The following is a 27,301-nucleotide window of genomic DNA, read 5'->3' on the forward strand; positions in this document are numbered from 1 at the left end:
GGCTCGCAGGGCAGACCGGAAGTGGACGCGGGGAGGCTAGGCCAACCGCCTCGGACTACATTTCCCGACAGGACGTGCGAGACGCAGCCAGCTGCGGTGAGGCAAATGGCCGCAGACTACATTCCCCGACAGGCCGCACGACACCTTGCCAAGGATGGCGGGGGCAAACAGCCCCGAACTACATGTTCCGAAGCGCCGAGCGAGACATTGCCGCCGGCGGCTAGGGCAAAAGGCCCAAGACTACTCTTCCCGGCGCGCCGCGCGAGGCGCCGCCGGCGGCCGGCCGAGGGTGGGCCGACGCGGGAAGCTCCGGACGTGAGGCATGAGCGGCGCCCTCCCCCGGCCCGCTAGCGTTCTGCCGCCTCCCTGAGCGAGGGTCGCGCGGCGCGGGGCCTAGCGGCGTGTATCAAGAGCCGTTGGCGAGCGCGGGGGCTGTTACGGCCGCGCCAGGCGCCGGCGAGGGCGGTGGCCACCATGGAGGTGAGCGGGCCGGAAGACGACCCCTTCCTGTCGCAGCTGCACCAGGTGCAGTGCCCCGTGTGCCAGCAGATGATGCCCGCCGCGCACATCAACTCGCACCTGGACCGCTGTCTGCTGCTCAACCCCGCTGGGCACGCGGAGCCCGCGGCCGGGCCGCACCGCGCAGGGGAGCGGGCCAAAGGGCTCTCGCCGCCCAGCGCCAAGAGGGGGCGGCTGTCGGAGAGCTCGGCGCTGAAGCAGCCGGCCACCCCGACGGCGGCCGAGAGCAGCGAGGGCGAAGGCGAGGAGGGCGACGACGGCGGCGAGACCGAGAGCCGGGAGAGCTACGACGCGCCGCCCACGCCCAGCGGCGCGCGTCTCATCCCCGACTTCCCGGTGGCCCGCTCCAGCAGTCCCGGGAGGAAGGGCTTGGGCAAGAGGCCGGCGACCGCAGCCGCGGCGGCTGGCAGCGCGTCTCCGCGGTGCTGGGACGAGACGGAGGCGCAGGAGGAGGAAGAGGCTGTGGGCGATGGCGACGGGGACGGCGATGCGGACGGCGAGGATGACCCAGGCCACTGGGATGCGGACGCCCCGGATGCCGCCGCCTTCGGGGCCAGTGGGGGGGGCCGCCCGCACGCCCGGGCGCTGGCGGCGGAGGAGATCCGGCAGATGCTGGAGGGCAAGCCGCTGGCCGACAAGATGCGTCCCGACACCCTGCAGGACTACATCGGGCAGAGCAGAGCCGTGGGGCAGGAGACGCTGCTCCGGTCCCTCCTGGAGACGAACGAAATCCCTTCACTCATCCTGTGGGGGCCCCCGGGCTGCGGCAAGGTGAGTGCCGCCGAGGCAGAAGGGTTCCGTGCGTTGATCTCTGCGGGTCGGGCGCCGATCCCAGTGGTCAGAGAGCCGTGGCGGAGGCGCCCTCTTAGAATCCGACCGTCTTCCCGATATGAGGCCTAAGATTGCGGGGCCTCAGAGACCAGCTGAGCCCGGGGCAGTGCTTGGTCCGCAGGCGGAATCAGATTGGTGTGAAAAAGGCACACACCCCCAGATGCGCGAGACACGTTTTCTGGTCGTTTTCAAAACGAAGATGTCTGAATCCGTTAGGCTTACAAGAATATGTGCACTCTTTCTGTGTTTGACCTACGCCCGTATTCCAAGGTGCCCTCCACTCCCCACCCCCACACAATTAATGGCCCGTTCTCAAAGAAACTAGCATGCTACAAATGATAGAGGAATATTTGTGGAATTCCATTTGTAGGTACAGATTCAGCTTTGAAAAAAATAAGCAAAATTCTTGTTTTTGTTTCCTTCCCTTTCTTCTGGTTGTTGGTTTTAACAGAGTTTTTTATCCTTGAGAATGAGTATAACAAGACAAATGCGAAAACTGTTGTCCATCTGCAAGTTATTTTCATCTAATATTTCCGTAACTATCCTCAAAATGACTTGTACTTTAGAGAAAAATCACTGGTGCATTTGATGTCCAGTTCTACGTACCTTGTTAGGAATTAGCACAAGTCCAGAGAAAGACAGGATATTGAGGTCTAGAAAGCATGTCATTGGAAGAACACTGAAGAAACAGTGGAGGAATTAAGACTGAGAAATGAGATGGCTAAGAGGTGTTTACCTGTTGTTGTTTTTTTTTATCCATAGGAAATGGAGGCTAATGTGCACTAGTGAGTGAAAGGTAAAATTCAGGATCAGAATGTGAAGGGGCAGTCATAACTTTGAGGTTCAAACTCCTTGGTGCACAGGGCTTTTATGGTTTTTCCCAACAGCTTCATCTCCCACAACTTAATCATACCTCCTCCGTTTACTCCACTTCCTGGTGTGCATCTTACTGGTTTTGTGCCTTCCTTTTTGGACTTTTGCTCTCCCTTTGGCCAAATATAAATTAGATCTTAACATGGTGGTGGATTTAATTGTTAGCCCATTTAAGGTATTGAGTTATAGAGCATTCGTGGGACTTGTCCGCTAACTTTTTATAAGATGAGAATGGCAAGTCAGCTCTTTGTGGCCCCAGATGGCAAGAAAAAGACCCTAGGGAAATATGTAGGATGAACTCACAAAAGATGCCAGGCAAGAGATCTGTGGGCTGGGCTGCTCATTGTAGTGGCTGGGGTTCAATCACAAGTCCAGGCATAGGTGACATGGGTTGTAGACAGGGATTTGCTGGAAAAGCAGCCACAGTAACAGTGCTGTACAAATTTTAGAAAAGAATATGCCACCTTTCCATTCATCCAGAAGATTTGTCTCTCTCTTTAAAGACTTCCCTCTTCATTTCCATTCTTATTAGTGTACAGTTAACGACAATAATGTTAATTACAGCATATGCATATTTTATGGAGCATTCATTAAGTGCCAGGCAATGAGCAGTGCTTTCATTGGATCTTTCTGTTGTTTTCTGGTAAATACTAACCTGATTAAAGTGCTGTTGTTTCATCTACTTCGGAAGTAGACTTGTTGGAGAAGTGGCATGAGGTCATCTTAAGTGCTAGGTGGTAGTTGGTGGTCTTTCAGTTCAAAGGCTCATACTCCTTAATTTCTAAGCTGCACTGATGAGTTTCCAGTTGTAGAACTGATTGATTCTGTGGTTCTGTACCCCAGCTCTACATCTAGTCCTTCAGCAGGAATGCATTCTTGGCTGGAAGAGGTCACAGTTGTCACCCAGGCTCTGCTAAATCAGGACAGCCTCTCTTTACTGGGATTCCAAACATCTTAAAGTCCCCAAAAAAGGAAATCAAATGGGATTAGGTACATAGAAGAAAAGGTCAGAATTAGTGTAAGGCTCAGTTTCCTGTCACATATAACTTTTTTAAACATTTTTAATAATGTGATATGGTATTTCAGATTGTCTCTGAGCTGCTAAGCTTTCTTCAGAGTTGAAATTGTTGGTAAAAAGTGCTGATGCTGCTTGTGTTAGTACCTGAGGATGCTTTTCTCTCTGTGTCTGATCAACTTTCCAAACTGCGTATCATCTTTTCTAGACGACTCTGGCTCACATAATAGCCAACAACAGCAAGAAACATAGCATAAGATTTGTGACATTGTCTGCAACAAATGCCAAGACAAATGATGTGCGGGATGTCATAAAACAAGCTCAAAATGAAAAGAGCTTTTTCAAAAGGAAAACCATTCTTTTTATTGATGAGATTCATCGGTTCAATAAATCTCAGCAGGTATATTAACTTCCTTCTACCTTTTGGTCATTGTGAACATTAAATTGAATATAAAGTATGTGAGATCACTTTGAAAAGCATAAAGCCCTGTACAAATAAATGGTAAGGACTGTTGCCATTACCTCTTGTCTCCAAAGAAGCCTAGACTGTCACACATCTTTGATCCTGTTTCCCACTTTTTCTTAGTGTTTTTTGGTGACAAGAAAATGCTTTCTCTGTCTGATAAATGAAATTGTTGATCTTTACCCAAGCTGTACAGATAAAAAAAAGTAGCTTTGGGTCATTTCCAAGTTTTTAGAAATTTTGAACTAAATGTAAGGAATCAATGAACAGTTAACTTGATTTTAAGATCATTATTTAAGATAACATTCTTTTTTATTTCTCCCCTATAAAGTGTTTCTTTTTATTTTCAAAATTAAAGAATTCCTTTTCTGTAACTTTAGATCCTCATCATGATGTATGTTACAAGATCTAATCATTACTGCTTATTTAAATGGCCTTCTGAAATAAAAGGACAGTTTATTTTTATAAACAAAGCCACTTTTGTATTCTTCCTAAATAAACAGACTTTTTTTTTTCAAAAAAAAGTTTTTGTTGTAGCTTTTTAATGAGAAATAGAAATGCTTCACAAAACCCTACTATGGTTTTTTTCCTGATTTGAGTCTGAGTAAATAGAATTCTGACTAGATGTTAGCACTTTAGGTTTCACATTAGCATTTCTCCCCATAAGACAACACTGGTGGTGATGTGTTCACCAAGGCATAGTTACCAAGTTCGTTAGGAAGAGAAACTTTATGACTGAGCACAAGCAGTGAAAGACAATTTTGGCAATATTAATGTTTTTATGTTTTCTTAGACTTTTATAAAGTAGCTGCTATATTTAAGTTATGTGCCAGTTCAGGGTTGGGATAGAAGAAAACTTTTCTAAGAAACCATTTATGTTGAAACTAAATTAAATTTAAAGGTCCACTTTGAGCTATTAGTCTACCAGCAAGAGACCAGGCTTACACAGTGGTATTCCAGAAGATGTGCTGTAGGCTTAAAAAGCATGAGTTATGCTCTCCTGACGTTGCTTCCATGTCCAGTTAATATAAAGCTGCTATTCCTGAACTCAAAGTTAGGAAAAGGAAGGAATGGCCAACTTACGTAGGTTTCTGCAGGTTGTTGACTGGGATCAATTTCTTCTGTTTTCTTCCCATGTGATTAGGACACTTTCCTTCCTCACGTGGAATGTGGGACGATCACTCTGATTGGGGCAACCACAGAAAACCCTTCCTTCCAGGTCAATGCTGCTCTTCTGAGCCGCTGTCGCGTTATTGTTCTTGAGAAGCTTCCAGTAGAGGCAATGGTCACTATTTTAATGCGAGCGATCAACTCACTGGGAATCCACGTCCTAGACTCCAGCCGTCCCACTGACCCTCTGAGCCACAGCAGCAACAGCAGTTCAGAGTAAGTTGACTGTCCGCAGTATCCTGGGGGCGCATAGCTCCCAGGGGATCCACTGGCAGGGGGCCAGAAAGGGCTGGCCAGCAATAAGGACAGGGTGGAGACTAAGAAGAAATGTTGATCTAGTAATGAAAACAAAAGAGGAGTAAAGTGTTCAGTTACACCAAGTGCATCTCCACAGATGTTTCCTTTCTTTTTGTGATGCATTTTATAGGCTATAATGGGTATATCTGTAAATCTTCAAGCTTCAATATTGCTTTGCCTGTTATTATTGGGCCTGTGTGATATTGGGTATTTGGTTTTGCCATCAGGGATTTGCTTTATTGACTATTTTCTTTCATGTAATAGACTTTAACTTACAAATATTTCAAGAATTATACTCAGTTTCCAATTTTTTCATACAGTTTACTCTTGTAAGAATGCTAAGTAAAAATTAATGTAAATGTAACCATAAAGTTCTTTAAGCCTTTTTAGAATGATTTTTTCACACTCTAAAAGACCCAATTCCATGAAAGTAAAGAAATTTTAACTGAAAAGGGTGCTTTAAAGGCTGTCTCTTCCTTTTGGTAATCTGTTTCTGTATCATGAGTACCATGTGAGTTCTTTAACACACAGGGTATATATCATGTATAACCAGTTAGATTACTCAGGTCAGTTGGGTTTCCTTTATGTATATTAGAATCTATTCTTCGGATGTCTTTTCTCATGTGTCGGCTGAAATAGCTCAGTGGGACGTAATCTGGTCTGATGAGAGGCTAATGCCTGCCTGTGCACGCTGCGGACCCCACAGCTGCTAGTGCCTGTCCGGAGGCCAAGTTCTGAGCCACTCTTCAGTGAGGATTGAAGTACAAGACCCAGGGTTTAAGTTTCAACAATCTCTCCTTATGTGTCTGGCTTCCCATTTGCTCCTGTCTCATATGTAGGAGAAATTATGCTGTGCCTCTTGAAAGCCTTGAAACATGGCCAAGGACAGGCACAACAGAGTTGCATCCTTTTACAGTGGAGTTGTGATGGCATGGCCATCAGCATTGTAGATAAAAAGAAATTGTAACCTGCTCGGATGAGTCAGGTATACTCACTCTTAGGAGCATTTTGTGTGTGGGCACTTGTCAGGGTTAGAAGGGGCTACTACCAGCTCCTCACACTTAGTGTAGCTTTCCTGTACACTACAAAATGTATATAACCAAGAGGTAGAGAAAAATTGAAGGAAAGGAGGAAAATCCTAACATTTTTTCTGTGTATTTTTTTCTATGTACTAGTTACGGTACTTTGTCTACAACTTTATATCTTAAGGTTTTATTTATCTACAGTAATTTTATTTATTTCATTCATGTCATCATTTCAGGGGATGCCCTCAGGTTTTTCCCTCTCCTCAGTCACTGCCAGGCCATAATCTATGTGAAATGAGAAAGACAGTAGACCACTAGTTCATCTTAAAAAGGATCTCGGCATTTTAACAGGATGCCCAGGTCATTTGTATCCATAGTCAAATTTAAGAGGATCAAGTGAAAGAATTAAGATTTCTTTTACTACTGAAACTGAGAGCCCATACAAAATCGAGCCAGTGATTCTTAATCTACAAAATTGCATTTCAGTCAGGAAAACCCTCCCCTATTCAGTGCATAGTTTACTTTTCCACTATCACTCATTTAGAATTGATCCTAATTATGACTTTCATTCTCTTGCTTGCTTCCTGACGTTCCCCACCTTCCTGGGAGGTCTCAGAGGATAGGAATATGCTTGTTCCTATCTCCAGCACCCAGCACAGTGCCCATCATATAATGTGCTTAGTAAATGGTTTGTGAATGAATAAAATCCTAGCTATTAATCTGAGAGAAAAGGTTAAAAAAAAAATTTTTTTTTAGTGTAGTCCAATATATAAGGGATAATTGCCCTGGTATCAAAGACCTTTTTCTTTAATACTGTTGCCTAAGCAAACTATACCAGCAAGCAGAATGAAATAATGATTATTAAGCTTAATTAATAGATCTGCTTATTAGCAATTTGATAAGTTAAATCAGGAGGTGTCATAGACCACAGAAAGAATTTATTATAAATAAATACTAGGATTTATTCATTCACAAACCATTTACTAAGCACATTATATGCTAGGCACTGTGCTGGGTGCTGGAGATAGGAACTATTTCCTAACAGAAGGACCTGGCCACCCCAGTTCCTATAGGTAATTAAAAGTGGATTGTGTTATCTTTCAATTTTAAGTAAAACTTTACTTTTAAATCCCAATTGACTATGTATACATTCTTGTGGGCATAAGTTAGGTCTAGCTGGAAAGAAAGACTTAACCCCAAACAATTACTTTCTGTGGGAAGCCAGAGCCTCCATGAAGTGTGATGCTTGAGCATGCAGTTGTATTCTTATGTCGTATTTTGGTGCCCTCCATAGCAACTGGAGCACTGACCGAGGGCTCCGAGGCTGGTTCCGTGTGCGTGAGGAGCTGAACGGGCGCTGAGTCTGCGCCCTTGAGCTGATCATTATGCCATTGTTGATTTTACTTGAGAAGTTATGGATTCTCATGTGGTGTACACAAGTATATAACAAATTCCCATTAGAGTGAAACAAAGATGCTCTTTCTAAGATTTCCCTTCTATACTTACTCACTGTAGATTGAGGGTACTGTGTTGGAAAGCTCACTCCTGTACCTTTAAAGAGCTTAGCATGTGATAACAGGACAGATGGGTGTGTTGATGGAGTTATGCATGTGGAATTACACCCAAGGAGCAAAGGGTATAGAGAAGATGCATTGAGAATACATGAAAACAAATGCTTCACCTCCCAGATGAGGGGATGCTGAACTGACCTTTGAAGGATAAGCAGAATTTAACTAGATGAAACAGAAAGCTCATTTTGGCAAGGGGATGTAGCATGTAAAAGACAAGGTGGCAATGAACAGCATGATCCATTCATGGAGGCTGGATGGAGGAGTTGACATGAGAAAATGAAGGTCAGTGAGGCCAGGGAGGCCAGGCCAGATTTTAACCAATCTGTGTTCTAATGTAAGACAAGTAATGTGGAGAGCTATGAGAAACCGTAGAAAGATTTTGAGCAAGAAAATGCATGCTCAGAACTCCATTTTAGGAAGCCGAGTGTGGCACTGAGAGGGTAGAGTGGGTTGAAGGGAATCAGAGTCCCAGACCTCCACCCCCATCCCCAGTGTCAGGGAGACAAGTTAGGAGGCTACTGCAGTGCTAGAAGACAAATGGTTAAGTGCAGATGACTTAAACAAAGGCAAGAGCTGCTCTGAAAAATTGCTAAGTCAGTTCTGTAGGCCCAGTGTGAAAGGGGAGGGAAAAAGAGGATATAGGATGACTCTGTATCTGATGGCTGGGCACACAGTTACACTTTTGAATAAGAAAGATGTTCCAGGAAGAAGAGCAGGGGAGGATGAGGAATTCAGTTTGGGCCTTGTTCAGTTTGTTGGACCTCTGGATGATTCATATGGCAAAGTCCCTTCGGCAGTTCGATGGAGAAGTTAGGAGAGCAGCAGAGAGTTTGCAGATAGAGATTTGGGAGCCTGCATCCCAGAGGTGGTATAGCCCATGTGTTGGAAACACTCCTCCAGGCAAGCTGAGGAGAGCCAGGAGCTAAGGGTATTAAGTTGAGGACTTGACAGTGTTGATTGTGCGGGAGAAATAGAGGAGCCCAAGGAGGCAAAATCCAGAAACGTCAGAAAACCAGGATGCCCACAGAGGAGAGCTGCAGCACTCGGCATTATTGCACCAGTTAGGATTCGGTGTGGCTGCATGTAACGGGAAAAATCAAATTAACTGGCCTTAAACAAGATAGAACTTACCTTCTCACGTGAAAGAGCCTGAAGGTTGGTGTATATAGAGTGCAGTTCCTAGTCAGCTTCATAGTACCATCCGGGACCTGGGCTCTTGTCTTTCTGCTTTACCGCCTTCAGCACACGGCTTCTACCTCATGCTCCAGTGTAGGTAGGACTTGCAGCAACACCCTGCAGGACTTGTTGCTTTGAAGGGTTGTAGATTCCAGGTCACAGGATACATGTATATTCAAAACCATGTGTGTTTCCAGGCCAGATAACAGCATAAGTTTGTTGATTCGAAGGGTGAAATGAGAAGCTGTAACTGCCCTGTTACTGTACAACTAGGCGGAGTTCCAAGAGTTGGTTGAAAGAGTTGAAGTGGCTTGTGTCCTGAAGAGAAGTGCTGCAGCTTGACCCTGAGACTGGGCTTTGCTCTTATCCTCTTGAGAGGGGAGCCCAGACAGAATGGCCCCATAACAAAATGGCTGTGGGTTTTGTTTTTGTTTTTAATAGAAGTTTGAATGGTTTTGCCTGCCTTTCAAAAATAATCTTTTCTATCATTGAATAGAAAGAAAGGTAGTGTAATACCTGAGTAGGAGCTACTGATTAGGATGAGTTACAGGTTTAGAGCAGATTTCAATAGTTTTTCTTAAAAATGTTTTGACATAAAAACAGGTATATTAATGTACATTATTAAAATTATGACATAGAAACACTGGCAACCAGAAACTGATCTCATGGACCGTGTATTTGTTTCCTGTGGCTGTCATAACAAATTACAGGTATCCCCACTTTTCGAACATTTGCATTACAGCACTTTGCCCTACATTAGTACCTGTCTTTCTAACCGAAAGAAATCCGAAGAGGATTTTTGCTTTTACAGAAAAAGGCAAAAAGCAAAAATAGCATTCAGCTTTTGTTTTGCAGTGAGCTGCTATAAAGGCAGCTCACACCCTGAGTGGCAAGAGGGGCCCCACCAAGCTCCTTTCCTCCATCAAGCCTTCATAGCTTTGAACTGTGTCTGTGAGCATCTATGTTTTATCTCAGTTTATTTTGTGCATCTTTTAGCAAGATGTGTTCTAAGGAATCAGAAAAGCCTAAGGGAGGTTATCTTTTGGGTCTGGGAATGCTCAAAAATTTTCCCATATAAATTAGTGATAATTGCTTTTTCCTTTACACCATTTTGAGTTACAGAAGGTTTCATAGAAACATTCTACTTTTAGATAGTGGGGGGAACTTGTACCACAAACTGGGTGGCTTAAACAACAGAAATTCATTCTCTCACAATTATGGAGGCTCCAAGTCTGAAGTCAGCTGTTGGCAGGCCACGCTCCCTCCAAACACTCAGAGAGTCCTTCCTTCCAGCTGCTGGTAGCTCCTGGCATTCGTTTGTGGCAGTATCACTTCAGTTTCTACTTCATCTTCGTGTGGTCACCTCCTCTGTGTCTCTCTGTCTTCTGTAGAGACTTTGTCATTGGAGTTAGGGGCCACATTAAATCCCTGATTGTGTATCTTGAGGTCTTTAACATAGTTACTTTCACATGTTCAGTAATTATCTTTTGGGGCCGCTATTCATCCACTGTAGCCTACCAGGTACATGGAATAGTATAATTAGGAAAGATGCATGCCTCCATGGGATTAAACAGAAAGAGGGCATGTCTGTGAAGTTTATGCTCTCTCTTTTTGGAGAAAGTAAGTTTTGTTTTGTTATACTTTCACTCTAGTTATTCTGGATGTAACAGAGCTTAGAGCTCTGTCTTGATTATATGCAATTATAGGGTGTATGCTACTGAAGAGTCTAATTTAAGTGATTCTCATCACTAATAATAAAAAGAGCTAACATTTACTGAGAGCTCATGATGTGCCAGACACTGCTGTAAGCATATTCATGTCTTATCTTATTTGATACTCTTCGAAGTATCATTATCTCCTTGTTGTTAGATGGGGACACTGAAGCACAGAAAGGTTAAGTAACATGCCCAGCCCATGGTCACCCAGCTTGAACTCATTGGGGCCAGTTTTTAAAGGCCTGTTTCTAACTACTCAGTTGTTAGAGGGGGTCTAGGTACCAAGTTAAAGGAGTTACTTTCACTTAATGCCAAGTTAAAGTGCTGCTGGTGAGTATTAATATTCTAACCTTTCTCTGTGTTTTTTGTTTAAGGGCAGCACTGTATAAATTTTTAAAGGATTAAGGACAAAACATTTCCATCTATAATTTAGCAGTAGCTCTTTTTCACCAGATCTGCACATCACACTTACCAGGGATACATTTTGAAAGTGCATGTGTGTCTCTAGAAATTTCAGAATGTAAGTTATGCACATCTGTATTTTAGGAAAGTTCTCTGTAATCTGATACACATCTTTGATTGAGGACCACTAGGTAGCTGCTATTACCCTGACCACAGAATGTTTCTTTTCCTTGGTGAAGGATTCACGGGGTATTTGTTTTGTAATTTAGGGAGAGTTTCACTGTGCCATATATATTCTTTTGTTCTGCTGTGAAAAAACAGGTACATTTTCACTTACTTCACTCCTCCAGTGCAAACATTCAGCCATCTAAACAGTCCTCCAAATCCCATTTTCACCCACCAGAAAACAATATGCAAAAAGATTCAGGTCCTTGGAAGAAAAAGGAGGGAGCTGGCTTGACACCACGCTTCTCCTATTCCTCTTAAGGCTCTAGGCCTTTTATCTCTGGGTCTTGTTAACTAGGAATATGATCTTTAACAAAGCACTTATTTTAGCCATTTTTTAAAATTATGCAGCAGTTATTCTTTTTAAGTCATGTTATAACAATATAATTTAGAATCTGTTGCTTTTTTCTCCATACCATGTGAAATTTTAGGTATTCTATCACCAAAGATTTTGTCTCATTTAATTATATTTTTAACTTTGGAAAGTTACTTCCAAGTGGGAACATTTTATAAGTTTATGCTTACATTTAAAAATGTTAAGATAATTTGTGTAATAGTTGCTGTTTGCTGATTGTGCAAATACCAATACGAATGTCCCCTATTTCATGATTCTTGGCAAGAGCACTGTCATCTCCCTCTCCTAAAATTTAAAACTATTGTAACACATTTTATTACTCTTGAGAACCTAGCTAGTATAAACTGGGCTTCAGGATATATTTATTGGGTGGTAGGTAGACATTCTATACAGCATCCTTAGTAGTGAATTTCCATTTGATTTACTTGTATGACCATTGTGAGTACCACCAGTGGGTCACTTTTTATTACATGAACAGAGTTACTCAAAGGTTCATTTGTGTTTAAAATACTTGCTTATTTCGGACAGGGTGAAGTTTGGGATGTAGGTCCTGTCAGAGGAAGGGGAGGAAGAGTGGAGCAGTGGGAGCTTGGGTGGAAGCAAGCTTTGATTGTAGCAGCACCCCCATCCCCACAGCTCCAAGTCTGACGAAAATAGACAGTCAGGGAGCAACTTGGACTTTGGTTAAAAGTTTAAAAAATTGAAGTAAGGGCCCTGCTTTCCAGCCATTTGAAACACATAGCCATTTTTGAAGGCTTATTCACAGTGCACTGCTAATAAATCTGTGGAGCAGTCTGCTGGTTGACGGCTTTGATGATGAACAAGGTATTTGCTGACTTTAGATGAGGACTGATGGAAATGGGGCAGCAAAGTAAGTACAGGGGTGTATAAGGCACCCTACTTTCTCTGTCCCTAAGCACTTCATTCCTCTAAATAGATGCAGTGGACAGATGACAGAAAGGGGGTATATACCAGAATACCGCTGTTGAGGTAGTATAACAAGAGGTGGCTTTACCCTTGTTCTGTTTTTAAATTACATAATTTACGTTTTGCAAAAAGGTAATACTTAAGAGTTCAGAGTAGCTTACTTGTTTTTTAAAATATTTGAAAAATAATTAATTTTAAGAGTTAATTGTTAAGGATGCAAACTATATAGAGTATGATCTTTTGTTTTTTTTATTTTAAATTAGAGGAAAGGTTGGTGATTGCACAGTGGATGGGTCATAAAGGAAATTGAACAAATGATGTAGTACCAGTCGTTAGCTCTAGGTGATGGTGAAAAGAATTTCTTGTTTCTTTTTTTAATACTTTCCATATGTTATGATTTCTGAAAAATAAATGTGTGACTCAGATTATGGAAAAATTGAAGTTAGTTCATTCAGTGTGCAGATCTCAAATGCCTGTTCTCTCCCAGGCACTGACTGGGGCTACAAAGAATAAAGCATGTTTCCTATCCTTGAGGCCTCAGCGTTTGTGGGGATGGAGAGATGACAAATGTGATCAGCAGATGGCTCCATTCCTGGTAATGGCTCCGTCCGGATTGATTAGGGTTCCTGCTTCACTCCTTTTTCTCCTGCAAATGATTCTGAGGGCTTATTGCTAGGAAGCTTTCCAAGGAGAAGAAAGGCATTGCTTTTATTAGTTGTGAGGCTAAAATGAAATATTCCACAGTCTGCCCCGGCCCCGCCTATCCTGTGCACATGTGCACACAGGGATAAGGTGCTGTAACCAAGCCCCAGGAGTGCCCTTCCCCTTTGGGCACGTCACGTGAGTGACCCCTCCTCTGGTGTTGGCTCTTCCTCACACATTTTCTTGCCTTCTTCTAAATCATCTAAACTCTGCTAAACGGTATGTGCTTGAGAAACGGTCTGTCAGGTTTGCAAAGTGCCAGCAATGTGCCCTCAGTATGTATTTTGAGTATCTGGGCAGTTAAGGAGGAGGATGTGCTTCTGGACTGTAAACATGGCTCTGGGGCCCAGGCAGCTGTCAGGAATCTGATGAGAGAGTCATTCATTATCAAGCTGAGAAAACAGGTGCCTGATGTGTGAGAGAGAGAAACAACTGGAAGTCTTGGCTTTGGTAAATAAGGCAATGAGATGAGGCGGTCTTAAGATGTTAAAAACAAACTGTTTAGGGAATGAAGTGCAAATTAGTGTTATGTGCACTATTCACCAAAGTGAGGTTGTGGGGTAGGCATGCCTCAGGAAATCTGGATGGACCTTCACAGACAAGCAGGGCCTTCTTTCGTGGGCCCCTCCCCCTACTTGGCCCAGGCCAGTTGGTGCCAGTGCATTTTTTCCAAGTAGCTGATTTGGACAGTTCTCATTAACTTAGGAATTACTGAAGACATCTTCAGCTGGAGGTCATGACAGGGCTAAGCTGTAACTTTGAAAAATATTTTTGGCTTTGCAAATGTACAGTTAGCAGCTAGTTCAGGAATTAATAAGGTCCCTTTAAGTAACTATGTATGTTAGATATCTTGTCTAACTAGACTAGAAATAAAAATCTTTGCTGAATTAGCCTTGAAAACAAATCATATTAGACTTTCTTTATGAAGGTTCACATTTAGAAATATGGTGGAACTGTTAGTCCTAACCTTCAGAGAGAGGTTCTGGGATTTATCCAAGCTCTTAAAGCTAGGCTCTGGCAAAGTCTTCTGATAGATGCCCAGACTGGTGACCTCTCTGCTGCTCTGTGCAGTCTTCATGTGACTAATACCCTCTTGGAAGCACACCCAGGCCAAATCCCAGAGACCTGCTTCTACGTCCTGCCAGAAACCTGGTTTGTTGTTTGGAAAATGAGGGAATTGAACTAATCTGGAGCTTTCAGATTTAGCATCCTGATGTGATGCTGTCTTTTCCTTGTGGGGGAAGTGGTCTGAGCATACCTGTCTCAGGATGTGGGCTCTGTTTGAAGCATGTTTTCTATACACTCTAATGAGATGCTAGCATTTCAGTAGTTTTCACCCTTCTATAAGATAGAACCAGAAGGTGCCAACAGTGACTTCCTAAATCATTCCAAGTCTTCTTCGTACATGCTTATTGTGTGTGTGCATGTCCAGTGAAATGGCCCTGTGACTGAAGGTCAGTTCAGTTCTCAGTCTTGATAATGTTTAATCATGTTAAAAACAGGAGCCTTGAACCTTAAGGTAGCTTTTTAGTGACCTTGCTTAAGACACAGAAGTAGTACAGAAGGTAAAGTGTAGAACATGAATGCGACAGTAACTAACACTGGTTGTGTTGCAGGCCCTCCGTGTTCATAGAGGACAAAGCAGTAGATACTCTGGCCTACCTCAGTGACGGGGACGCCCGAACAGGACTGAATGGACTGCAGCTGGCAGTGCTGGCCAGGTTGAGCTCTAGGAAGATGTTTTGTAAGAAGAGCGGACAAACCTATTCTCCCAGCAGAGTTCTGATCACTGAAAACGATGTGAAGGAAGGCCTCCAGCAGTCTCACATTTTATATGACCGAGCAGGTAAGTAATGGAAGTGAGAAAAGGGTGAGATTTTAATGAAATTCGAGTTGTGTGCACACATTTTCATTTCCAGGCCTCTGACTTTCAGCTGCGGCCAAAGCATGAATGTGATTCTCAGTTGGGTCTCCATTTTGGAATAGAATTAAACTTCCCAATCAGACTATGATTTCAGAGACCTGCTCCCTGACCTTTTTAAAGGGAGGCACAGAGCAGAAGCTGTCCTGATAAGAAAGGAGAAGAGTTTTCAGGTTTGAAATTGTAGGCTTCAAGCTTATCTTAAAAGGTAGTTAGATTTTGTCATTACTCTCTGATAGCACCTTTCAGAACACAAGCACTTTTTGAGGCCCTTATATTCAATTGACAATAATTCTTGTGATCATGTATAACAGCAATAAATAGCAAGAGGACTTCTGCAATCAGTGACTCATTTTTATTAGTTTAATGAGAATTAAAATCCTTAATATCTAAGGTCTCAGATAAAAAGGAAGTTTACATGGATATGGATGCCTTATTTTGTAATAGCTTTTAAAAAAATTTATTTTGCTGAGTATAGTTATCTGTTGTCATAGAACTGCATACCAGCTCTTATTAAATCCATGACATGGCAATATTAAATGTCATAAGCACAGCACTTTTGCATCTTTTTACAAAAGAGGTGGGTTGATGGAGATAGTGTAAGTAGATCAGGCTGGACTTTAGGGGCCTGAGCATGAGTGTGATTCTGGACAGAATTATGTCGCAGAAGCTGGAATAGGATTTCCTCACCTTTCAAAGCTCTGCCAGAGAAGAAAGCTGATAACTGAACATCCAGGTATCACGTAGGCCGTACCATGTCTGCAGTGTCTCCAAATGCTTCTTGACGATGGAGTGTACTTCTTACTGGTTAGAGAAGTGGATTCAGGAGCTTAAGAATGACTTTGGTTCCAACGCTGCCTCCTGATAAGTGCACAGAACACTGTGTGACCTAAGGTAAGGGACCGAAGCGCCTCGGCTTTAGTGCACCTCAACGGAAAGCTGGTGTTAATTAGCACTAAGAATACATCAGAGGAATTTAATAAACAGTCCCATCTACTTGCTGATAGAAGCTCGCTCTTGGCAGAGCCTTTCATACCACAGCCCAGAGGTCTCAGACGGCCGGCTCACTCTGCCCCTTAATGTCCTTTGAACACTTGGGAAGTTGGAGGAGCAAAGCACTCTGGATATAGGGCTCAGCTTTACATTTGGCCAAACACAAGAATTAGAGATATGAGCAAAATTAAAAATTTTAAGAGGTAAAAACTATCCCCAATGTGGGACTCTCCATTGTTTCTAGGGGTTTAAGCACCAGAGGTCTTTCTCCCTTGTAGGTAGAAGAAAGGAGACTCTTTGTTGTGACTTGGCCAATGGCAATTTGTTGTTCTACAGTTATCAGACTACCATGTAACATAACATTAGCTAACATTCAATATTTGAGTATTTTGTATACATTATCTTTTTGTTTCAATTCTCAAGATAACTCCTGGAGTAGCTATTAATATTATCCCCATTTTACAGATGACAAAGCTTACCTAAGTTCACAAAGCAGGTGGCAGAACTCGTCCTCAACTCCAGTTCGGCCTGGTTCCCAGGACTGTGTCCTTCCCCGCTGCCAGTGCTGCCTCCATGCCAGCCCAGCACATGGCCACGTACTCGCGACACACACCAACTCACACATGCACTCTCACACTGAGCTGACTCCCCCGTGTGCATGATCGAGCACATTCACACACACGGTGCAAGTCAGACCAGTCCAGTCCTAGCACTGGGTTTGAATGCAGAACTTAACTAGCCATGAGACCACAGGCAAGTTACTGATCCTTCCATGCCTGGATTCTCTTTTCCATAAAGTGGGGATTTTTTAAGACTACCTAGCTCATAGGATTGTGAGTATTCAATACCATATGCCTGGTATGGAGTATGTACTATGGAATGCCGTCTAGTAAGTTCAGCATTCAAACATGAGCCCTACTTCTTGGGGCTCATGTTCCATCTTGGGGAGCCATGCACAATGAAGATCACTTTTTTAGCTCTGTGCTACCCCAGGAATTGGTGGAGCAATTCCCAGCCTTACGTGTGGTGTGATCGTGTCCCCCACCCTGCCCTGCTGTAGCACAGCCGCTCTGCGGTGGGTCTGTACGCACTCCTAAATGCAGTTCAGATCCTGGAGAATCATGCCTCTACCGGCTTCGCTCCATAAATGAGGACGGTGGAGGCATTGCCCTGGAAACCTGCTAGCATGTGCTCTTGGTGAAACAAAGACCCCCAGCCCCAAGATTTTAGTTATTTCTCTCAATGTCACCTAGTACATAGTTACCCACTTGTGGGATCCAGAAACCAGCTCAGTTATTTCTGCATCAGAGTGAAGAAATTTTCAAATAAGAGCAAGTTCTCTGTTATGCATTGAGGTCAGGGCCCTACATAAATAATGTGAAGTTTTAGGTTATAGAAATTTAAGTGGTATAGGATAAAAGCAAAAATGGAAGCTAGGAGAGAATAGTATCTAACACTTAACATGTTTCTATAGTGCATACTCCCTACCAGGAGTATGTTACTTATTAATACAATCCTATGACTAGATAGTCTTAAAATCCCCATTTTACAGAGGAGAGAATCCAGGCACAGAAGGATCAGTAACTTGCCCAGGGTCTCATGACTAGTAAGTTCGGCATTCAAACCCAGGCTGCCTGGCTCCAGAGCCCATGCTTGTAACCATATCACGTTTCAGCGTTGACCTCCGTAAAGGTCTGAGAAGATGGGTAACCTTGTTTCTGGAGAGATTGCCATCTCCTCGTTTACATTTGACAGAAAGTGGAGCAGAGGTGGCTTCTTCCATCTCCTCCATATCCATAAGACGGCCAGGCCTGCGAGTGGGGTACCATGTGCATCCCATCCAGGACACGTTCCCAGCCAGTCTCCATGGCACTGTGACTTAACTGAGGAAGCCCTGAGATGGGTGATGACTCACTTTATCCTCTGAAATCTGGCAGTGGGGAATGATGTGCCCTGATGCCTGACATGAGTGTCCCTGCATTCAGCCTCTTGGGACCGTCTTCTCTGGCAGGCCAGCATCTTGTCCCATGGTCTCTTCATCTGAAGGCCAAGTGTCATCTTACCAGCATGGTCAGCTGCTGGGACTTGTTACCGGGGCACAGCGCCGTGCAAAGCAGTTCATGGTCTTGCTGTTGGCCTTGGTGCTTCTCTGGAAGGACAAATAAGAAGAAGAGTAGTGCCCTTGCTTTCCAAGTTTTAGGTGCCCTCTCCTCAAACTTAAGGAAGAGGTGATGGTCAAAAATAGTGAAATGAGTGCAAAATAAATTTCTTCTCCTTAAATGTTTTCCTAAAATACATTTCACTCATGTGTTTACATGTGAATCTCAGGTTATGCATGGGTAACACCAAGTGGTGAGGGAGAGGGGCTGCACTGCTTTCAGCTGCAAGCCGTTAGTCCACATCATTCCTGGACCCTGCCACAGAGGGGTCCCGACCCTGCATTTACCAGACACCAGGAAGGGAGCTGAATGTGACGCGGAGGAACAGATGGGCCGCAGTAGCTTCCTGGCCACTTGACTTTCATCCTCTTGGCTGCGACCTGGCCCGGGGCCAATTTCCCTCGATTTGGCAATGGAGCACACGGTAGAAGCAGAACATCACAGTCACTCTCACTCCGCTCTTTGCTCCGGCAAATCCACCGAGGTCAAGGACGACCCACTTTCAAAGTAGATGTCTCCTCCCCACACCTGGTCTATGCTCACATTCAGCCTGAGGAGCCACAGGTTTTCCAGCAGCTTCCTACTCTGAGTGGGACTGCGGGGACCCGCGAGGATCAGCTTCATATACCAGTGACACTGCACCCTGCCACTGAGCAGCTGGAAGACAGTTATCAAAGCTCACGGTCCTCAGGCTTTCCTAGGTCCCTTACTCAGGCTTCCTTAAAAGCAGCCAAGTGAAATAAACATGTGGCTTGGGTGACCCACCTATGAGCTCTGTGGATTCCCTCCTCCTGCCCCTACTTGAGTGGGTGCCTTTTGTGATGTCCAGGAGAAGAGCATTACAACTGCATCTCTGCACTTCATAAGTCCATGCGGGGTTCGGACCAGAGCGCCTCCCTCTACTGGCTGGCACGCATGCTTGAAGGAGGAGAGGACCCTCTGTATGTGGCCAGGAGGCTTGTGAGGTTTGCCAGCGAGGACATTGGTGAGTGTGATGGGAAGGGCCCCAAACCCGTTGTCCGCACAGGGCGTGGTGCCAGGGGGAGGGAATGCTGCTGCTTTTTGGCCTAAGAATTTCCTGGTACCGTATGAGACTGAAGTATGAACTCATTGGTTTATTTCTTGGTATTTTGTGTATGCTTTTGACTGTTTGCATTCTCAAAGTTGCCATTTTCTGTTTCCTATTCAGTAGTGATTTTCCTAACATGAGTATTAAAAGAAATACTTTAAATTTGCTTTGCAGTCAGGTGTCCAGATTTGCAGTGGACAGCTCCTGATTTAGAAATGTAAGATTCTGTACACTATTTAAAGAAAAAGATCAGAAAGACTTTTCTATTCTTTGGAGTTAGTAAACAAACATTTTGTGTTCAGCATGTGCATCCTTGTAACTCTTTGCTCCTTAATGTTTGATGTACATAGTCTTATTTTTCCTGTTAGAGTTTTTAGTCCATGAGGAAAAAATTCCTGACAACACTTGATAAATGTTTCTCTAATAAGCTGATGAGATCAGAGAAGAAACAGTTCATTTTGCTAAATGGCATTTTTTGGTCAACAAAATCTGCAGGCACAATGGTCTCTGGTGTGGCAGCATGTACACGGCTCAGGGTGGGGGAGGGTGCTTTCTGACGAACCCTTCCCTTTGTCTTTCTGCACATGTGGTAGGTCTGGCAGACCCATCGGCACTGACGCAGGCTGTCGCTGCCTACCAAGGCTGTCACTTCATAGGCATGCCTGAATGTGAGGTAAAGTACTCCGCTCAGTTCTTTGAAAGTCAGGCCTTTTCTCTCGTGCTCTGTCCCTTTGTGGGTTTGAGTATATGTGGTGCCTTCACTGTGAGCGGCTGGGCTCACCGAAGAAGCTGCTTGGCTTTGTGACTCCCGTTGGAGAAGCTTAGACTTGAGAGACAGAGGAGGCAAGAAGTATGAGTGAGGTCGTGTTCCAAGCTCAGGAGTCCTGGTTCCAGGAAGTGCTCAGGATTCCCTGGGGGCAGAAATGTTGAAGCCTCTCAACAGGCAGTTTCTGCACATTCACCCACAAACAGAGCAGCTTCGTATTTATTCTATATATTGGGTTTTTAAGAAATTTTTCATTTTATAAAAAGTTCAGTTAAAAAAGAAGAAAACGACTGGTCTGGTTCAACCTCTCATCTCACGTGGCAATTTCTATCATAGGTGGTCATCCATACTGTGGGCAGAGAGGGGGACGATAAAAGCTTGGTGGGAACCCTGTCAGAAGTAACTGGGGACATCATGAAATATTCTGCAAGACAAACTTTCTGGTGCCTTCGTGATGAAACCTCCTCTTTCCTTCCCAGGTGCTTCTGGCCCAGTGTGTAGTCTATTTTGCCAGAGCCCCAAAGTCTATTGAGGTGTACAGCGCATACAACAACGTCAAAGCATGCCTGCGAAACCAGCAGGGGCCTCTGCCCCCCGTCCCGCTGCACCTGCGGAACGCGCCCACCAAGCTGATGAAGGATCTGGGCTACGGCAAGGGCTACAAGTACAACCCCCTGTACAGCGAGCCCGTGGAGCAGGAGTACCTGCCCGAAGAGTTGAGAGGAGTGGATTTCTTTAAGCAGAGGCGATGCTGACTCTTAGGCTGTGACATCAGAAGGATGTTCTTTTTCTTAGGGAGGGCCAGAAAGAGAGTAACTGAGCGTGAAGGTGGTTGCCTGGCGGGAGCTAAAGCAGACCAACATTTTGTGCCAGGAATGTGAGTCCTCAGGTGGAGGCACAGTTCCTTCAACTGAATGTGTAACGATGAAATAGTGTGCATTTGCACTCTGCAGTGGTTATGCTTATGAAAATAACCTGGCAGCTTTGTGCAATGAATTAATGTTATAAGGAGTTATCTATTTTGTCATAGTATTTAAGTCATAATGTCATTTCAGAATTCAGTTCTGTAGGATTTTTTTTTCTTTAAAAAATGTATATTCTGGGTAGTTTCAATTGGTAAAAAAAATGTAATTGTGATTTAATACTGCATAGTGTTTTGGGTATTTTTTTTATATGCAAAGGTCTTATGAACCAATAAAACTATTTCAAAGTACTCCAGTTTTTCATATTTTTCCCTACTGGGATCCTAGGCACCAACATCTGTCACTGTCATGTTTTGATGGGTAATTAACTGTGAAGGAAAAACTAGTAGAAAATTGGGAAGCTTAGTGCCCAATAAATCACTGCGTCCTTTTGGGAATTAATATTTTAAAGAAATACATGAAGTTTTAAGTGGCTTATGGAAGAGTTCTTTTCCCTCCATTTCCTCGAGCTCTTCTTGCAGCTCCATGTTCATAAATGATACGTTTGTGTTTTTCACACACACGCGCACGCACGCACACTTAGTTTTCTTTGTATCTACTGCTCATACTTTTCAGACTCCTTAATAGCCAGACTGTCTGTGGAATGCTGCACAGCTGGTGTCCTGGCACTTCCTCTGCCTCTGTCCTGAATGAGAATTCCTGTTTTTTGTATACTACATCCTGCCCTCTTGGGTTTATTCCGTTATTTCTATGTGATGCATCCTGTCCTGGTTTTGTCAGGCTGGAGGGATAGTGTGATTGCACTACCCAAGCCTGGCGTGGGGCCCTCCCCTCTTGTCCAGACTAGCTGCACTTCAGTGTGCAGTTGTCATCCTAGAGATTGTCTTTGTTTCATACCTTCACCACATCATCTCACTACAGGGTACTGGACTTCCCCTCTCTTGGCTTGGTGGGTGCATATCGTTTAGTAGCTTCATGAAGAAAGGATGCATAAGAAGCAAAATATTTTTAGGCCTTAAAAATCTGAAAGTGCTTTCATTCTACCTTCAGACTTGTCTGATACTTTAGAAATAAATTTTAGTTAGGAAATTATTTGTCAGTTGTCTTCCTATATCCCATGTTGCTGTTGTTAAATTTGAAGACATTTTGATTTTGTGACCTCTGCAAGCTTATAAAAAGCTTCTCTGTTCTGATGTTCAGAAAGTTTGCAGTGATTTTACTGGCACTTGGGCACTTGGTAGACCCTTTCAATCTGTTAACTCACCTCTTGCAGTTCTGGGAAAGTTCTTTATTTGATAAATACTGAGTGCCTGCCTCATACCCCCTGTGCAGTTGAAAATCCACATATAACTTTGTAGTAAATACCTAGAATGGACAGATCTCTGAAGTAAGAGATATAACTTGTTTTAAACAAAATTCTGCATGATTGTACACGTTGAGAACCAAAGAGAATAAAGTCTTGGAAAATGGTCCAGTGTAAACAATATATAAAATTAGTAGCTTCTAGACTGCTAATTATAGTCAGAAAACATACCAAGAGAAACACTCTGTTCTCAGTAACAGCCTAGAAATAAACTTAATAGTCTCTGATGAACAGGACCAATGTGAAAAAATCACCATACTCGAGACAATAAACTTGAACAAAAATAGAGATAAGCAAAAGATGGCAGCTTCAGAGGTGAGACAGAGTCTTCCTCCTAAAACTGCATATAATATGAAAATATAATTAATACAACTAATCCTGAAAGAGTAACAGGAAAGAGGACTGTGCCAGACTGCATACACCTCACAGAAAAGGGTAACATACCAAAGCTGTGGCCCAGTGGGACCTAAGCCCTTCCCCCACCCCAGCTCACCAGTGGGAGGAAGAGAAACAGAGCAGCGAGGGAGTGGAAGCCTGGGACTGCTGAATACCTAACTCCAGAGATCTGCTCTGGGAGCACAAACCTACATTTCATGGTGCTTTCATGATACTCTCATGATTAGGGGATTGGAAAGCTAAGACAGGCACAATTCCTGGAGAGACAGATTCCAGCCGCTTGTGGAGAGCAGGGATCCATATCTGGCTGCTCTGGGACAAAAGAAAGGCAGCCAGTCTGAGAGACTTCCTAACAAGGAAGCCCTTAGCAAGGGGGCTGCTAAAGGGGCAAGGATTGCACAGAGCTTACAGTAGCTCAGGAGAAAGGACAGGTAGACAAAATTGTCCAGGTGTACTCTGCCCAGCAGGTTGGGAGCTTTCACGATTTCCAGGTGCTACAGCTCCCTGGCTGGCTACACAGCTCCAAGGACCCCCTCCATGATAGGTGGCCTACTGTGCCTTTCTCCCGGCCAGGCCCACCTGGCTCAAAAACTGGCAAACCTTGCCCTGGAGTTAGGCCAGCCAGAGAGAAGATCTGTCTACAGCAACTACAAGTGCAAAGCATAGAGGCTTATACCTGTGTTTCCAGCCCACTGGTTCAGGCAGTAGAGGCAGGCACAGCAGCTGGGAAGCAGAAAACAGCTCTTTCCTCCCCTCAGGCACCAGTACCGCTCCCCTGCAACCCCCAACATTGCTTCAGGGGCTGAGCAGCTCCAGAGAGTAGAGCTTCTAGACACTATGGGGCGCCACATACAATTACAAAATGCCAAAGGAACCTGGTTCACAGTAAAATTAATATAACTCCTGAGAAAGATGACATGGACCTCATGACTCTTCCTGAAAGGGAGTTCAAAATAAAAGTCATTAACATGCTCATGGAGGTACGGAAAGATATTCAAGAACCCAGGAATGAATGCCGTTCAGAGATCCAGTCATTGAAGAGCACAATGGAGGGTAATAAAAGCAGATTATATACAGTGGAGGAGACGATAAATGAAATAGAACAGGAATACAAAGAAGCTGAGGCACAGAGAGAAAACAGGATCTCTAAGAATGAAAGAATATTGAGAGAACTGTGTAACCAATCCAAACAGAAAAATAGTCGCATTACATGGGTACCAGAAGAAGGAGAGAGAAAGGGATAGAAAGTATCTTTGAGGAGGTAATTGCTGAAAACTTACCCAATCTGGGGAAGGAGATAGTCTCTCAGCCCATGGAGGTGCACAGATCTCCCAAAACAAGGGACCCAAGAGAGACAACACCAAGATATATAGTAATTACAATGGCAAAGATCAAAGATAAGGACAGACTACTAAAAGCAGCCAGAGAGAAAAATAAGATCACATACAAAGGAAAGCCCATCAGGCTATCAGACTTCTCAGCAGAAACCTTACAGGCCAGAAGGGAGTGGCATGATGTATTTAATGCCATGAGGCAGAAGGGCCTGGAACCAAGATTACTTTATCCCACAAGTTATCCTTTAAATTTGAAGGAGGGATTAAACAATTGCCAGATAAGCAAAAGCTGAGAGAATTTACCTCCCACAAACCATCTCTACAGTGTATTTTGGAGGGACTGCTATAGATGGAAGTGTTCCTAAGGTTTAATAGCTGTCACCAGAGGTAATAACACCACAGTAAAGTAGAACAGCTAATTACTAAGCAAATGAAAAATTAAATCAACTATCCCAAACTCAATCAAGGAATAGACAAAGAGTACAGAATATGATACCTAATATATAAAGAATGGAGGAGGAAGAAAAAGGAAGGGACAAAAAAAGAACCTTTAGATTGTGTTTGTAATAGCATATTAAGTGAGTTAAGTTACACTCTTAGATAGTAAGGAAGTTAACCTTGAACCTTTGGCAACCATGAATCTAAAGCCTGCAATGGCAATAAGTACATACCTATCGATAATCACCCTAAATGTAAATGGACTGAATGCACCAGTCAAATGCATAGAGTCACTGAATCGATAAAAAAGCAAAACCCACCTATATCCTGCCTACAAGAGACTCACTTCAAACCCAAAGACATACACAGACAAAAAGTGAAGGGATGGAAAAAGATACTTCATACAACTAATAGGGAGAAAAAAGCAGGAACTGCAGTACTTGTATCAGACAAAATAGACTTCAAACAAAGAAAGTCACAAGAGACAAAGAAGGACATTACATAATGATAAAGGAGTCAATCCAACAAGAAGATATAACCATTATAAATATCTGTGCTTCCAACACAGGAGCACCTACATATGTGAAACCTAACTCAGTTAAAAGGGGAAATAGAGTGCAATGCATTCATGCTAGGAGACTTCAACACTCCACTCACTCTGAAGGACAGATTAACCAGACAGAAAATAAGTAAGGACACAGAGACACTGAACAACACATTAGAACAGATGGACCTAACAGACATCTACAGAACTCTACACACAAAAGCAGCAGAATACACATTCTTCTCAAATGCACATGGAACATTTTCAAGAATAGATCATATACTAGACCACAAAAAGAGCCTCTGTAAATTCAAAAAGATTGAAATGGTACCAACAAGTTTCTCAGACCACAAAGGTATGAAACCAGAAATAAATTACACAAAGAAAATGAAAAATCCCAATAACACATGGAGGCTTCACAACATGCTTCTAAATAACCAATGGATCAATGACCAAATAAAAACACAGATCAAGCACTATATGGAGACAAATGACAATAATAATTCAACACTGAAAAAAAAAAAATCTGAGGGACGCAGTGAAGGCTGTGCTAAGAGGAAAGTATATTGCAATACAGGCCTAATTCAGGAAAGAAGAGCAATCCAATATGAGCAGCCTAACTCACAATTAATGAAACTAGAGAAAGAAGAACAAATGAGGCTCAAAGTCAGTAGAAGGAGAGACATAATAAAGATTAGAGCAGAAATAAATAAAATTGAGGAGTATAAAACAATAGAAAGAATCAATGAAAGCAACAGCTGGTTCTTTGAGAAAATAAACAAAATAGATAAACACCTAGCCAGACTTATCAAGAAAAAAGGGAGCCTACACACATAAACAGAATCAGAAATGAGAAAGGAAAAATTACTGCAGACACCACAGAAATACAAAGAATTATAAGAGAATACTATGCAAAATGATATGGTAACAAACTGGATAACCTAGAAGAAATGGACAACTTTCTAGAAAAATACAACCTTCCAAGGCTGACCCAGGAAGAAACAGAAAATATGAACAGACTAATTCCAGCAATGATACTGAATTGGTAATCAAAAAATTACCTAAGAACAAAACTCCTGGACCAGATGGCTTCACTGTTCAATTTTATCAAACATTTAGTGAAGACCTAATACTGACCCTCCTTAAAGTTTTCCAAAAAGTACAAGACGATGGAATACTCCCAAAGTCATTCTACAAGGCCAGCATCACTCTAATACCAAAACCAGGCAAAGACCCCACAAAAAAGAAAATTACAGACCAATATCCCTGATGAACATAGATGCAAAAATACTCAACAAACTATTAGCAAACCAAATTCAAAAATACATCAAAAAGATCATCCATCATGATCAAGTGGGATTCATCCCAGGGATGCAAGGATGGTACAACATTCGAAAATAAATCCATCAACATCATCCACCACATCAACAAAAAGAAGGACAAAAACCACATGATCATCTCCACAGATGCAGAAAAAGCATTTGATAAAATTCAACATCCATTCATGATAAAAGCTCTCAACAAAATGGGTATAGAGGGCAAGTACCACAACATAATATAGGCCATATATGACAAACCCACAGCCAGCATCATTCTTAACAGCGAGAAGCTGAAAGCTTTTATTTTAAGATTGGGAACAAGACAAGGATGCCCACTTAGCCCACTTCTACTCAACATAGTACTGGAAGTCCTAGACACGGCAATCAGACCACACAAAGAAATAAAAGGCATCCAGGTTGGCAAGAAAGAAGTTAAACTGTCCCTGTTTGCAGATGACATGGTATTGTACATAAAAACCCCTAAAGAATCCACTCCAAAACTACTAAATCCAATATCTGAATTCGGCAAAATTTGCAGGATACAAAATTAATACACAGAAATCTGTGGCATTCCTATAGACTAACAATGAACTAGCAGAGAGAGAAATCAGGAAAACAGTTCCATTCACAATCGCATCAAAAAATAATAAAATACCTAGGAATAGACCTAACCAAGGAAGTGAAAGACCTATACTCTGAAAATTACAGGACACTCTTAAGAGAAATTAAAGAAGATACCAATAAATGGAAACACGTCCTGTGCTCATGGATAGGAAGAATTAATATTGTCAAAGTGGCCATCCTGCCTAA

General features: G+C 43.1%; 1 protein-coding gene across 3 annotated transcripts; it reads left to right on the forward strand.

Annotated features, from left to right (window-relative positions):
• Positions 1-279: 279 nt before the first annotated feature.
• On the forward strand, positions 280-21,387 carry WRNIP1 (WRN helicase interacting protein 1). Of its 3 annotated transcripts, XM_036888680.2 has the most exons (7): positions 283-1,290; positions 3,447-3,638; positions 4,846-5,087; positions 14,883-15,112; positions 19,169-19,324; positions 20,002-20,081; positions 20,654-21,387. In XM_036888680.2, the coding sequence occupies exons 1-7, from the start codon at positions 475-477 to the stop codon at positions 20,927-20,929; spliced, it is 1,992 nt and encodes a 663-aa protein (XP_036744575.2). In that variant the 5' UTR covers positions 283-474; the 3' UTR covers positions 20,930-21,387. The 3 variants fall into 3 exon arrangements, with proteins under 3 accessions (XP_057350326.1, XP_036744577.2, XP_036744575.2); XM_057494343.1 differs by lacking the exon at positions 19,169-19,324 and having other exon boundaries at positions 280-1,290; XM_036888682.2 differs by lacking the exon at positions 3,447-3,638 and having other exon boundaries at positions 282-1,290.
• The last annotated feature ends 5,914 nt before the right edge of the window (positions 21,388-27,301 follow it).

The sequence above is a fragment of the Manis pentadactyla genome, chromosome 16, assembly GCF_030020395.1.
Source record: "Manis pentadactyla isolate mManPen7 chromosome 16, mManPen7.hap1, whole genome shotgun sequence".
Lineage (NCBI taxonomy): Eukaryota > Metazoa > Chordata > Mammalia > Pholidota > Manidae > Manis > Manis pentadactyla.